The sequence below is a fragment of the Bison bison genome, unplaced genomic scaffold, assembly GCF_000754665.1.
Source record: "Bison bison bison isolate TAMUID 2011002044 unplaced genomic scaffold, Bison_UMD1.0 scf7180017864104, whole genome shotgun sequence".
Taxonomy (NCBI): domain Eukaryota; kingdom Metazoa; phylum Chordata; class Mammalia; order Artiodactyla; family Bovidae; genus Bison; species Bison bison.
Window position 1 is genome coordinate 85,267 of NW_011494676.1, and position 13,866 is coordinate 99,132.

General features: G+C 41.2%; 1 protein-coding gene across 2 annotated transcripts in view; it reads right to left on the reverse strand.

Annotated features, from left to right (window-relative positions):
- The window catches only part of SETDB1 (SET domain, bifurcated 1), a 32,102-nt gene that overhangs the window by 9,684 nt on the left and 8,552 nt on the right, over window positions 1–13,866 (reverse strand). The window contains exons 4-14 of one of the 2 annotated variants that reach the window (XM_010838674.1): window positions 8,403–8,437; window positions 7,862–7,961; window positions 6,736–6,861; window positions 6,354–6,555; window positions 5,603–5,676; window positions 4,491–4,681; window positions 3,627–3,756; window positions 2,272–2,428; window positions 2,030–2,188; window positions 779–1,402; window positions 75–191 (exon numbers count right to left, since the gene is read on the reverse strand). In XM_010838674.1, the coding sequence (XP_010836976.1) occupies window positions 75–191; window positions 779–1,402; window positions 2,030–2,188; window positions 2,272–2,428; window positions 3,627–3,756; window positions 4,491–4,681; window positions 5,603–5,676; window positions 6,354–6,555; window positions 6,736–6,861; window positions 7,862–7,961; window positions 8,403–8,437 (1,915 nt within the window). The remainder of the gene's footprint in view (window positions 1–74; window positions 192–778; window positions 1,403–2,029; window positions 2,189–2,271; window positions 2,429–3,626; window positions 3,757–4,490; window positions 4,682–5,602; window positions 5,677–6,353; window positions 6,556–6,735; window positions 6,862–7,861; window positions 7,962–8,402; window positions 8,438–13,866) is intronic. The other variant, XM_010838675.1, reaches the window with a different exon arrangement.

The window sequence follows — 13,866 nt, forward strand, 5'->3', positions numbered from 1 at the left end:
GCTGCTGTTTCCTACAAACACAGACAAACAAGAATTCAGTCTCTGAGGTGCTGAACTTTCCCCTGACTACTTACCCTGTGGGCAGACATTCTTCTAGTCTCTTGTATTGGTAGCCAGAGTTGGGGTTGATTTGGCCTCCTGGGGTGCAGGCTGTAGCCTGGATAGTTAGCTGATGGCAGGCACACTTGGACCTGCATAAAACAGAAGAGTACAACTACTAGAGCTGGGGGACTTTCTTCAGAGGCGAGAAGTACTACTGAGAAAAGGAGGGTGACAAGGTAGTAACATTTCTTTTTCTTCTCCCATATGTGTAAATGAGAAAGGAAAGGACAGTAGGAATATGACAGAGTAAGAGTAAGATAAAGAGACACAGAATAACAACTAGCAACTGAATGCATGATGGAGGGAAGCAAAGGAAAAGGAGAATCAGAGGAAAAAACAAACATAAGACACATGTGTTGCTGTTCAGTTGCTAAGTTGCGTCTGACTCTTTGTGATCCCATGGACTGCAGGACACTGGGCTTCCCTGTCCTCCACTATCTCTTGGAGTTTGCTCAAGTTTATGTCCAATGAGTCGTGATGCTATCTAAACATGTACCCAGGATTATGCTGTGGGGTCCCAGCCTCTCTGGAGGCCTTATAGAAGGAGCTACAGCTAAGAAAGCAGATCAAGGAAGGTGAGGAAAGGAGAAGTGCAGTATAAGGCAAAGAAAGTGGTGGAAATACAGGAAACCACAACAAAGTTGGAGGCAGGGCCACAATTCCCTAACCAACTCACTTGTCCCGGCACCCATCTTTGCAGTCACAGCCGACAAGAAATTCAGGGCCTGTGTTAATGAAAACACCCTTGCCCGGGATCCGTTCCTTGCTGTAGGCCACCTGAGGTGGGGGAGTTGTGTCAATCTCGTTAACGCAGGATAGAGGAACGTCTTCCTTCCCATAGGTGATGTCCAAAATATAGTAAAAAGGCTTATAGGGCTGAAACTTTCGGTCCACAAGAACATATGGATCCAAACAGAACATCTCCAGGAAGAGGAAGTCACAGCCAGTCTCAAAAAGGTAACGCTCAATCTCCTGCATTGTCCGAAGGCAGAGGCCACAGGGTGTCTTATAGATAACATGAAAGCCCATCTTGCGGTTTACTCGGCGCCGGGCTGTCATTCGCCGAAAGTCATAGAGTAGTGGGACTAACAGAGGGTTCTTGCCCCGATACTGCTCACTTCTCATAGGTCTGACTCGAGACAGACAAGTATAGCTGCAGACATGAGGTAAGTAGAAAAGCTTCTCCATGGGGGCACGGTAGGAGGGCTCTGCAGGGGCCCGCTCCAGCATGCCATGGAAGGCTGGGGGTGCTGGGGGAGCTGGGGGTGCTGGGGCAGAGGTTGTGGAGCCTAAAGGTGACCTGAAAACGAGATGCAAGAGATCAGATCAGAAGGCAACAGGACCTCTCTGTTGTATAAGTAGCCCATTAGCTGGCTAAGCCACTTCTCTAACCTGTCAAATAGCTATACTCTTGAAGCTAAAGACGACACAAGTAAATCAAACTTCCCTTTGTCTTAATGGACAAGGAAACACCCTGGTTACTCTTCATTAACTGATAATAACTGTTTCAACAGTGTGTCTTTTCCTGAATTTTATTTTTTCCTGTGAATTATGGGACTAGCATCCAGTCTTCTATCCATGCTAGTTGCTTCCCCTACTATGTTTCCTATAAATGCCCTTACTGACCTCCAGGATTCAAGGAAAGAGGCTACCAAGTTCCCTTTATATTGTACTGATGACGACACCATATTCAACAAGCAGTCTTAACAAATGACTTTCTGGTGATTGTATTTCTAGGCACCTAGTTTCTAATTCAATTATTCTTACTTTTTGTTTCCTGGAAAATTCCAAGGTTAAAGCTTTCAAGTCCAAACTTCTCACCGTCATAATCTTAACAAGGCCCCTTGTGGCCAAGGAACCTCCCCATACAGTGACCACTCAGTCCACATTGCCAACATTCCCAACAGAGAGCCTGAGATTTTCTCACCTATATGTCTGATTGATCCCAGGTTTCCCACCAGGGGCATTTTCACTGAGTGCAGGGGATGTAGGGGAGGAATGACCAGAGCCCACAGATCCTGGCCGGAAAGATGTGCTTTTTTTGGCTACCTGCTTCCGAGATTGGGCAAGCTGGCCTTCCAAGCTTCTAGGAGATTAGAGATCATACAGTCAGGGATACAGAAAATGTAATATAAAAGAAACTGCTGAAAAAGAAGGAATAGCACTCACTCACTGTCACCTGCCTGGGGGGACAGAGCTGGACCAGGTGGGGCAGGTGGGGCAGGTGGGGCTGTCGGCTGTGGGGGTTCCATAGGCTTGAACTGGGTTCCAGTACTTGTTAGATCCTGAGTGTACTGGACCACAGGACCTTTGCTTCTCACAGCACCTATAAGAAAAGGAAATTGACCATAGAGAACATAAGAGCTGTGCCATTTATATTCATCCACAGATCTGATTCTCAATTTATATAATAAAGCAACAACGGAAACATTTTTAAGTGCTAAGACTGTTAGATCTCATTATTTATACCAAAAAGTGGGAATACTGGCACAGGCTGACTTTCATTTAAATAGTAAGATTTTATCTTCCCGCCTCAGACAATTTACATTAATAATTATTCTATTGCTGTCATTGTTATTTAACTGCTAAGTCATGTCTGACTCTTTGTGACCTTATGACTTAGCCCACCAGGCTCTTCTGTCCATGAGATTTCCCAGGCAAGAATACTGGAGTGGATTGTCATTTCCTCCTCCAGGGGATCTTCCCAACTCAAGGATTGAACCTGTTTCTCCCGCACTGGCAGGTGGATTCTTTACTACTGAGCCACCAGGGAAGCCAATTATGTTATACTTTGGTAAAAATTTTCAAAAATACACTCTCTGATCAATTGATGTTGTCAAGAAAAATTAACCAAAAAGTATGCCAGGAACATATAAAAACAAAACCAAAATTTTAAAACAAGTTAACCACACGTGGTGGAGAAAAATTAGACTGGAAGGCAGGGGATATGGCTTCGATCCCTGAACTGAGAAGCTTCCACATGCCACAGAGCAACTAAACCCATGTGCCATAACTACTGAGCCTGTGCTCTAAAACCCGGGAGCCAGAACTACTAAGCCCGCATGCTCTAGGGCCTATGCTTTGCAACAAGAGAAGCCACTGTAATGAGAAGCCTGTACACTGAAATGATGAGTAGCCCCTGCTAGCTGCAACTAGAGAAAGTCCTTGAGCAATGAAGACCCACGGCAGCCAAAAAAAAAACAAAAAACAAAAACAAAAGACCACAGATAACATACACAAAGCAGATAATCCTCATGTGAATAACAGAGGTAGTTACTACCAACAATACCCCTAACCTAAGCCAGTTGTTTCAGATTTTTATGTGTTTTTGAGAATAAATCAGAGCCATAGCATGTTGAGGCAGCAACACAAATTCATCACCACTACTGGAAACTTAGGAACACGTCCTGTTTTCAATGTGGCAGTAGTGTCATCCTGGTAAACAAAGGATATAGCCATCGTACATACACCTCTTTGCTGATTCGTCCATTTCTTCCCTCTCCCAGATAGCTTTCAGGACTTACCCATATTTGGACGTGTTCTGAGCTGTCCCCCTTGCTTCTTCTCTAGTGCAGAGGCGGATGATGTCTTCATGCTGAACATGGGCTCCAGTCGCGTAGAGCCTCGATAGATCCATTCACATCTTTTGTCATCCTAGGGAGGTGGCAGGGGAATGGGTTAAAGGCCAGAATCTACCCTGCCACTTGTGAAGAATACCATGTGCCTCCCTTGGGGGAAATCTCCCTGATGAACGCCCAATTCCCTATCTATTCAATAAATTTATGTGCTAGGCTCCACAACAGGCATCAGGAATTAAACAACAACAATAAAACCCCCCAAAACAAAAACACGTATATTCCTTGTTTAAAAAAATGACAAGAGATAGATGTTTATACTGAGTATAAGACATGTAACAAGGATCATTAGGATCAGAGGGCTGAGATAGCTCAGAGAAGAAATATAATTCTAAGAAAGGTGTGAGAGGGGAGAAAAGGACAAGTACAGAAGATTTAAGAGTTAAGCTGGGCCTTGAAAGATCACCAACACCTCAGAATTCACTGATCCCTCTTTTTTGTCCCATTACACTATCGATAACCGTGGGAAAACAGAACTAGCAGCCTTCTCTGTACCTACATGCATTGTGGATACTCCTGGAGAAAAGCAAAAACCAAAACACTATCATGCAGATTAGAGTCTTAAATTCAGGGACTTTATTTTTAATAACCACGCATAGAGGAATGAAAAAAAAGTAAAACATGACCCAAAACAGTGAGAACAGGTAAGAGAGTAATAACGAAGAAAAGCTGTGGCATGGCTACATATCCACAGTTATGCTACGCTCCCCTACCCACCCGAATCCCCGCCCCTGAGACTCCAAAGAAGAGTACCAGAAAGAGGATCCTGACTAGGCTGCCGTCCACCTCCTCGACTCGGGACTTCCACCACGTGCCTTCCCACTCGGTCTTGATCAGCTGGCCACTCTTGAGCAACACCATGGGGCGGTTGGGGTAAGCGGTGATATACTCTTCTATGAAGTCTCGGCAGGAGATGTCTTCTATGTCCTCCCAAGTCTTTTTCACTGTCCCAAGGAAGAAGGAGGGCTGAGAGAGGGCAGGTAGGGCATGTCTTGATAGGGGAAAAGGGTTGACAAGGAGACGTTTGGCATTTTTCAAGTTGGGAGGGAGAAAAAAAATAAATGAAGAAATCATAACCTCAAGGGAAGCAAAACCATGACCACTTAAAAGTATTGAACCTAATGTGCAAACGCACACTCAAATTCTGCAAATACTAAATGAATTAGCAGTATGTAAACATAGGTGAGTCACTCATTTCCTAGAAATGGATGTTTCCTCTTAGGAAAAGTCAAGTGGAAGTTCTTGCTTACTTGATAAGTCTAAAGGTAAATCAAAAAGAATCAGGTGGCACCATAAACTGATTTAAAAAAAAACCTGTCCTTCCTTCTCATGCTCCATCAGGCTTTCAAAGGACCCCGAGTGTATTTACTGCCATGTTATGTGGAAACAGCCATTTTACTTGACTTTCCTGCAACTAAAAACAGTTGCTTCTATAAGAGTCTCTCCTAAGCCAGAGTCGCAAGTACAGAGGACACTATGAAGACCCCATTTAATACAGGCTCTGTAGAAAGCACTCTGAAAGCACTACACAGACTGCAGATTTACACAAATGTTAAACATGAGACTAGGAAAGAAGTAACATCTTCTCAAACTTAAATCACTCAGAAATGAAATTAAAACACATCTACAATACGTGCATCCACTCACAGTCAGTCATGATCTTCTAATGTCTGACTCTATGGCTGCCAAGACCTAACACTAGACATGAGCAAATAAAACTGTTCTCTCTCAAAGAACATTAATCAAACTTATGCTCTCAGAGACTAAAACACCAAGAACATTAGGGCTTTTCCACTGGTTGTCTTAAGAAATACAAGGTAGAAGAGGAAGCAAAAAGAGCTAAGGAAAAAAGGAGGGACACTCACGTGGCCGGCAAATGGGATACAGTTCAGACTGCGTCACATAGGAAGCATAGCCATCATCAAAGAAAATGAGAAACCTGTAAGGAAAGAGTGATGGTACAAAGACTGCAGGTTATTATATTTAACATGACCAGAAATTATTATAGCTTCCATTCCTCTGGATCACAAACAAGACACAATCCAGGGAACATGTTCCAGTGTACTATTTTCTTTCTACTAGTCTTTCTTCTCATCCCAAGAGTTAAGAATTCTCCCTTAGGTTAGCACATGCAAACTATTATATATAGAATGGATAAACAGTAAGGTCCCACTGTATAGCACAGGGAACTATATTCAATATCCTGTAATAAATCATAATGGAAAAGAATATTAGAATTCTCCCTTAATCTAACCAACATATCCCCACTTTCCCAAAAGTGATTTATTCTTGTTATACTATTGGACTCTCACATTGCTGAAAAATATTTAGTCTCTATTTCTTCCTTCTGTATGAATTCTCTATTCCCCTAACCATTAATCAATCTGGATTACTCTCCCCTGACCAAATTTTCTCTTTGAGAAAAGGGAAAAGGGAAAAAAAGGGGGGAAAGGGAGCAAGAAAGAACCACCCACATGACTCTGTGGCAAAGAAAAGAGAGTTTCCAGCCACTAAGGACTAAGAACATCAGAGCTAATTGTGAGATCTGGGCTATGGCTTAAACAGGGCAGATGTGCTCCTGGTTTCCACTCTCTTTACAATCTTCTGTCTAGGTACCTGAGCTTGTTTTTGACGTTTGGTGTCTCAGCTACAATGCCAGCATAGAGCCAGACCTGATTCCCATCTTTGTATTTGGCCACTACTCGACTGCCCACATACAACTTGTCAGCAGGAGGGTGGTAATCGTAGGCAATGTGGTTTCCTGACAGAAGACTCTTTCCTTTGTTGTCAAATTTCACCTTGTACTTCTTCCCTGACCCTGAGTCAAATGGAAAAGAGAAACAAAAATTTTTAAAAACCATCAGTTTCTGTGTGAGACACTGATGCTATGTTCTGGTTGCTATGTGAGAGACAAAAGCCAAAGGCTGTGGGGAAAAGACACAATCAGTGACGGCGGCCTGTGGGCTATGCATTAGCCCTCCCTCTAGCCTGAACATACCAACTGTCTGGATGGCAATAAGGGTGCCTTTGTGCCACGTCTTAGTTCTTTTTTTGCCAAGGATGCGCATGCTGACGACCAAGTCACCATCTTTGCTCAATTCTCCAGGCATCTGACTCAAGGTTCCTAGGAAGAAAGCAAAGTTGCTCTAAAGAGATATGGCACAGATTGGGGAAAGAATGGAAAATAAAGAGGGTACTGGGTTATTGGGACAAATGGGGTAATCTCTGATCCTTAACCACTTTTCCTGCTCCCTTGGCCAAGGGCAGAAATATAAGACACAGTTGACTCAACTCTTTATGCTAACAGGAAAAATATGAATTGAAATTCACATGTAACTCAAGACCATCTCACTGTAACCAAATATTTCTGACTCCTTATTAACAGCATTAACTATTACTCATTAATTGCCAAGCAGCATGGTGGCTCAGACCATAAAGAATCCACCTGCAATGTGGGAGACCTGGGTTTAATAACTGGGTTAGGAAGATCCCTGGAGGAGGGCATGGCAACCCACTCCAGTATTCTTGCCTGAAGAATCCCCATGGACAGAGGAACCTGGCGGGCCACAGTCCATGGGATGGCAGAGTCTGACATGACTGAGCAACTAAGCACAGCACAGCTTTTATAAATCATTTTCCTGGGAGGGATCTCTTAATAGCTGCATTCTACAAACAAAGCTTCCTTCAGACCTCTTTTTTCGAGTCTGAGTTACTGTTTTCTTTAACCTTCATCTGAAAGAAGGTATCAAAAAAAAAAAAAAAGAAGGTATCATTAGCACGGAGCTAAAAAGGTATTTGGACAAAGGCATCACATGGTAGAAAGCCAGCAGACAAACGACTTAAGCCAAGAGACGTCCCCAGTGGTCCAGTGGTTAGGACTCTGCACTTTCAGTGCTGTGGGCCTGGGTTTGATCCCTGGTCAGGGTACTAAGACCCTACAAGCTGAGTGATGCAGCCAAAAAAAAAAAAAAAGACTTAAGCAAACAGCAAGGAGAATCTGTGGTATTAAAAGAATCCTACAGAGGTAGAGAAAGATATTGAAATGTTAAAACACAGTCAGTAGCCATGAAATCTCTGTAGGACTTCACCTCTGCACCTATACCAAGATGCCTCCTGACTCTAACCTTTGTGTAGATCCTGGGAATTACTCTTCTTGTTGACAGCATCCATGAACTTCTGGACATCTTGAGCCGATTTTCTTAAGGCAGCCATAGCTTCACGGAGCTGTAAGGAAGGGGATAAGGGAGACAAGTTTTTAAATAGTAGCACTGTTTCTTGAGAATAACAACTTGTCTTTTAAAAAATGAAAAAGACTGAGTTATGTTTAGAAGCTTACAGTTACTTCTAGAAGCTTATAGTTACTCTATCAGGCAAAACTTGACCTTTCTTACAAATCTGGTTCAGAAATCAGCTTAAGGAAGCTTCCCTTGATTAATTAATCTAGCTTATCACTGCCAAATTCTATATTCATACAGCACTCAGTGTATGTATCTATAAGGAGCTTTTGCATTCTTATAACATCTATTAGAGAACTGCAACCCGTGAGGCTGACTTCAGGGTGACTGGTTATATCTTGATGACTGAACTGACTTAACGGTTAGGCCAAAAGTTTCTTCTATCTTCATATTCTTCTCTTTCATCCTTCTCCTACTCATTTCAAGTTACCTTCTGGTCTTTTGGAGTTCTGTTCCCAGCATCACCTAGATAAGAAAAATTGAGTGTAAAAGACTTATACATAAGAATTTCCAAGAAATCAAGAACCAAACTATCATGGGAACACTAATGATAACAACTATGAATCAGATATAGATACACATATCTATGTAAAAGTACAAAAAGCATTCAGAAAGATAAACAGCAAATAGATGACAATTCTTACCTGGGGACAAAGTACTGGTACAGATGACAGTCTATGGGATCTGGGATGTTCAAATACTTGAATTTTTATAACTATAATTTTTTTATGGGTTACTGAATGATTTGAAAAATGAAATGTGGCCAGTGAATTAAGCTAAAATGTTTCTTCTTGAGTAGTGCTGTCCAGTAGATAATGGTGATGGCTGTACAACCTTGTGAATACACTAAAAACCACTGAGTTATACATTTTAAAGGGGTAAATTTGTTATGTAAATTACATCTGATTTTTAAAATTTTTTAGTCAAATTTAAAGGCTTCCGTGATAGCTCAGCTGATAAAGAATCTGCCTGTAATGCAGGAGACCATGGTTCAATTCCTGCTATGATAGACATATTCTGTTTCTGCACTGTCCAATCTATTAAAATTTGGCTACTAAGCACATGAAATGAGTTTTAAATTTTACTGAAGTGAAGTAAAAGTTGCTCAGTAGTGTCCGACTCTTTGTGACCCCATGGACTATACAATACATGGAATTCTCTAGGCCAGAATACTGAAGGGGTAGCCCTTCCCTTCTCCAGAGGATCTTCCCAACCCAGGGACTGAACCCAGGTCTCCCACATTGCAGGTGGATTCTTTACCAGCTGAGCCACAAGGGAAGTCCAAGAATACTGGAATGGGTAGCCTATCCCTTTTCCAGCGGATTTTCTCGATCTAGGACTCAAACCATGTCTCTTGCATTGCAGGCAGATTCTTTACCAACTGAGTTATCAAGGAAGCCTTTGCTGCTGCTGCTGCTGCTGCTGCTGCTAAGTCGCTGCAGTCGTGTCCGACTCTGTGCGACCCCATAGACAGCAGACCACCAGGCTCCCCCGTCCCTGGGATTCTCCAGGCAAGAACACTGGAGTGGGCTGCCATTTCCTTCTCCAATGCATGAAAGTGAAAAGTGAAAGTTGCTCAGTTGTTTGACTGAGTACTGGAGTGGGGTGCCACTGCCTTCTCCGATGGAAGCCTTTAAATTTGACTAAAAAATTTAAAAAATCAGATGTAACTTACATAACAAATTTACCCCTTTAAAATGTTTAATTCAGTGGTTTTTAGTGTATTCACAAGGTTGTACAACCATCACCATTATCTAATTCTAGAACATTTTCATCACCCTGAAAAGAAATCCCACTAAGTATGGGGTTTCTATTAACAGTCATTCCCCATTCCACCATATTGGCAACCTCCAGCAACTACTAATCTACTATCTGTCTCTACGGTTTTGCCTTTTCTATACTTCACATAAATGGAATCATATGTGGTACGTCACATGAGATTTATCTATGTTGCAGCATTATTAGCACTTCATTTTTATGATTAATATTCCATTGTATGACTATACTATATTTTATTTATCCATTCATCAGTTGATGGACATTTGGGTTATTTATACTTTTTGGCTGTTATGAATAATGTTGATAGGCACATTTGTATATGAGTTTTCAAAAATAATTAAAAAATTATTTCTGGCTGTGCTGGGTTTTAATTGTGATGCACATGCTTTCTCTTTCTCTAGCTGCAGTGGGCGGGCACTACTCTAGTTGTGGTGGTGTATGGGCTTCTCATAGTGGTGGCTTCTTTTGTTGTGGAACACTGGCTCTAGGGTGCTTAGGCTTCAGTAGCTGTAGGCTCAGCAGGGTGCAGCACACAGGCTTGGTTGCCCTAAGGCATGTGGGATTTTAGTTCCTGGACCAGGGATCAAGCCCATGTACCTTGCTTTGCAGGAGGATTCTTAACTGCTGGACCATCAGGAAGTCCCTATATGAGTTTTTATGTGGGCATATATTGTCATTTTTCTTGGATTATGGCTAGGAGTAGAACTGCCAGGCCATAAAGTAACTCAATGTTTAACCTTTTGGTGAATTCAAAGACTTGTCCAAAGTGGCTGTACCATTTTGCATTCTCACCAGCAATTTTAGAGGGTTCCAATTTCTCCACATCCTTACCAATACTTATATTACTGTCTTTTTTCTTACAGCTATCCTAAAAGTAGTTTTGACTTGCATTTTCTTAATAGCTAATGATGTTAAACATCTTTTCATATACTTATTAGTCATTTACACATCTTTGTTGAAGAAGTATCTATTCAAATATTTTGCCTATTTTTAAATGGGCTATTTGTCTTTTTACTCTTAAGTTTAAGAGTTACTCATATATCCTGGAAAATACTAGACTTCACATTTCACATAATTTTTTAATTTTTGGCCCTGCCATGTGGTTTGCAGGATCTTAGTTCCCCAACCAGGGACTAAACCCAGGTTTTCCACAATGAAAACTCAGCATCCTAAACACCGGACCACCAGGAATCCTCACATTTCACATAATTTAAATAGCCACATGTGAATGGTGGCTACTGTATTATACAGTGAAGTTTCAGAGATTTATAACATTTAAAAATGGAAGGCAATGGTGATAATCATTTTGCAATAAATATATATATCAAATCATTATGTCTTATACCTTAAATACTATATTATCAACTATATCTCAGTAAAACTTGGAGGGAAAAGTGGCAAAAATAAATAAATGAAAAGCAATGTAAATGACCAAAAATGAAATAAAAATTTAGTGAGATCGTCAGATAAAAAAATCTATATGCAAAAGTCAACTACATGTCTAAATACTAGCAAAACTATTTAGAAATGTAGTTTTTTTAAAAAGTTAGTGCAAGCTTTCTGTGGAGAAAATGAATCAACCTTAATGAAAAATATTAAGGACTAAATACATTATCTTTGTATGGGAGATTTAAATACTATGTAAATTATTAACTCTCTATACCCAGCTGTGGATGTGACTGGTGATAGAAGCAAGGTCCGATGCTATAAAGAGCAATACTGCATAGGAACCTGGAATGTCAGGTCCATGAATCAAGGCAAATTGGAAGTGGTCAAACAAGAGATGGCAAGAGTGAATGTCGACATTCTAGGAATCAGCGAACTGAAATGGACTGGAATGGGTGAATTTAACTCAGATGACCATTATATCTACTACTGCGGGCAGGAATCTCTCAGAAGAAATGGAGTGGCCATTATGGTCAACAAAAGAATCCAAAATGCAGCACTTGGATGCAATCTCAAAAACGACAGAATGATCTCTGTTCGTTTCCAAGGCAAACCATTCAATATCACAGTAATTCAAGTCTATGCCCCAACCAGTAACACTGAAGAAGCTGAAGTTGAATGGTTCTATGAAGACCTACAAGACCTTTTAGAACTAACATCCAAAAAAGATGTCCTTTTCATTATAGGGGACTGGAATGCAAAAGTAGGAAGTCAAGAAACACCTGGAGTAACAGGCAAATTTGGCCTTGGAATATGGAATGAAGCAGGGCAAAGACTGATGTTTTGCCAAGAAAATGCACTGGTCATAACAAATACCCTCTTCCAACAACACAAGAGAAGACTCTATACAAGGACATCACCAGATGGTCAACACTGAAATCAGATTGATTATATTCTTTGCAGCCAAAGATGGAGAAGCTCTATACAGTCAGCAAAAACAAGACCAGGAGCTGACTGTGGCTCAGATCATGAACACTTTATTGCCAAATTCAGACTTAAATTGAAGAAAGTAGGGAAAACCACTAGACCATTCAGGTATGACCTCAATCAAATCCCTTATGATTATACAGTGGAAGTGAGAAATAGATTTAAGGGCCTAGATCTGATAGATAGAGTGCCTGATGAACTATGGAATGAGGTTCGTGACATTGCACAGGAGACAGGGATCAAGACCAGTCCCATGGAAAAGAAATGCAAAAAAGCAAAATGGCTGTCTGGGGAGGCCTTACAAATAGCTGTGAAAAGAAGAGAAGCGAAAAGCAAAGGAGAAAAAGAAAGATATAAACATCTTAATGCAGAGTTCCAAAGAACAGCAAGAAGAGATAAGAAAGCCTTCTTCAGCGATCAATGCAAAGAAATAGAGGAAAACAACAGAATGGGAAAGACTAGGGATCTCTTCAAGAATATCAGAGATACCAAAGGAACATTTCATGCAAAGATGAGCTCGATAAGGACAGAAATGGTATGGACCTAACAGAAGCAGAACATATTAAGAAGAGATTGCAAGAATACACAGAAAAACTGTACAAAAAAGATCTTCACGACCCAGATAATCATGATGGTGTGATCACTGACCTAGAGCGAGACATCCTGGAATGTGAAGTCAAGTGGGCCTTAGAAAGCATCACTACGAACAAAGCTAGTGGAGGTGATGGAATTCCAGTTGAGCTATTCCAAATCCTGAAAGAATATGCTGTGAAAGTGCTCCACTCAATATGCCAGCAAATTTGGAAAACTCAGCAGTGGCCACATGACTGGAAAAGGTCCGTTTTCATTCCAATCCCAAAGAAAGGCAATGCCAAAGAATGCTCAAACTACCGCACAAATGCACTCATCTCACACGCTAGTAAAGTAATGCTCAAAATTCTCCAAGCCAGGCTTCAGCAATATGTGAACCATGAACTTCCTGATGTTCAAGCTGGTTTTAGAAAAGGCAGAGGAACCAGAGATCAAATTTCCAACATCCGCTGGATCATGGAAAAAGCAAGAGAGTTCCAGAAAAACATCTATTTCTGCTTTATTGACTATGCCAAAGCCTTGACTGTGTGCATCACAATAAACTGTGGAAAATTCTGAAAGAGATAGGAATACCAGAACACCTGATCTGCCTCTTGAGAAATTTGTATGCAGGTCAGGAAGCAACAGTTAGAACTGGACATGGAACAACAGACTGGTTCCAAATAGGAAAAGGAGTTTGTCAAGGCTGTATATTGTCACCCTGTTTATTTAACTTATATGCAGAGTACATCATGAGAAATGCTGGACTGGAAGAAACACAAGCTGGAATTAAGATTGCCGGGAGAAATATCAATAACCTCAGATACGCAGATGACACCACCCTTTTGGCAGAAAGTGAAGAGGAACTCAAAAGCCTCTTGATGAAAGTGAAAGTGGAGAGTGAAAAAGTTGGCTTAAAGCTCAACATCCAGAAAACGAAGACCATGGCATCCGGTCCCACCACTTCATGGGAAATAGATGGGGAAACAGTGGAAACAGTGTCAGACTTTATTTTTGTGGGCTCCAAAATCACTGCAGATGGTGACTGCAGCCATGAAATTAAAAGATGCTTACTCCTTGGAAGGAAAGTTATGACCAACCTAGATAGCATATTCAAAAGCAGACACATTACTTTGCCAACAAAGGTCCATCTAGTCAAGGCTATGGTTTTT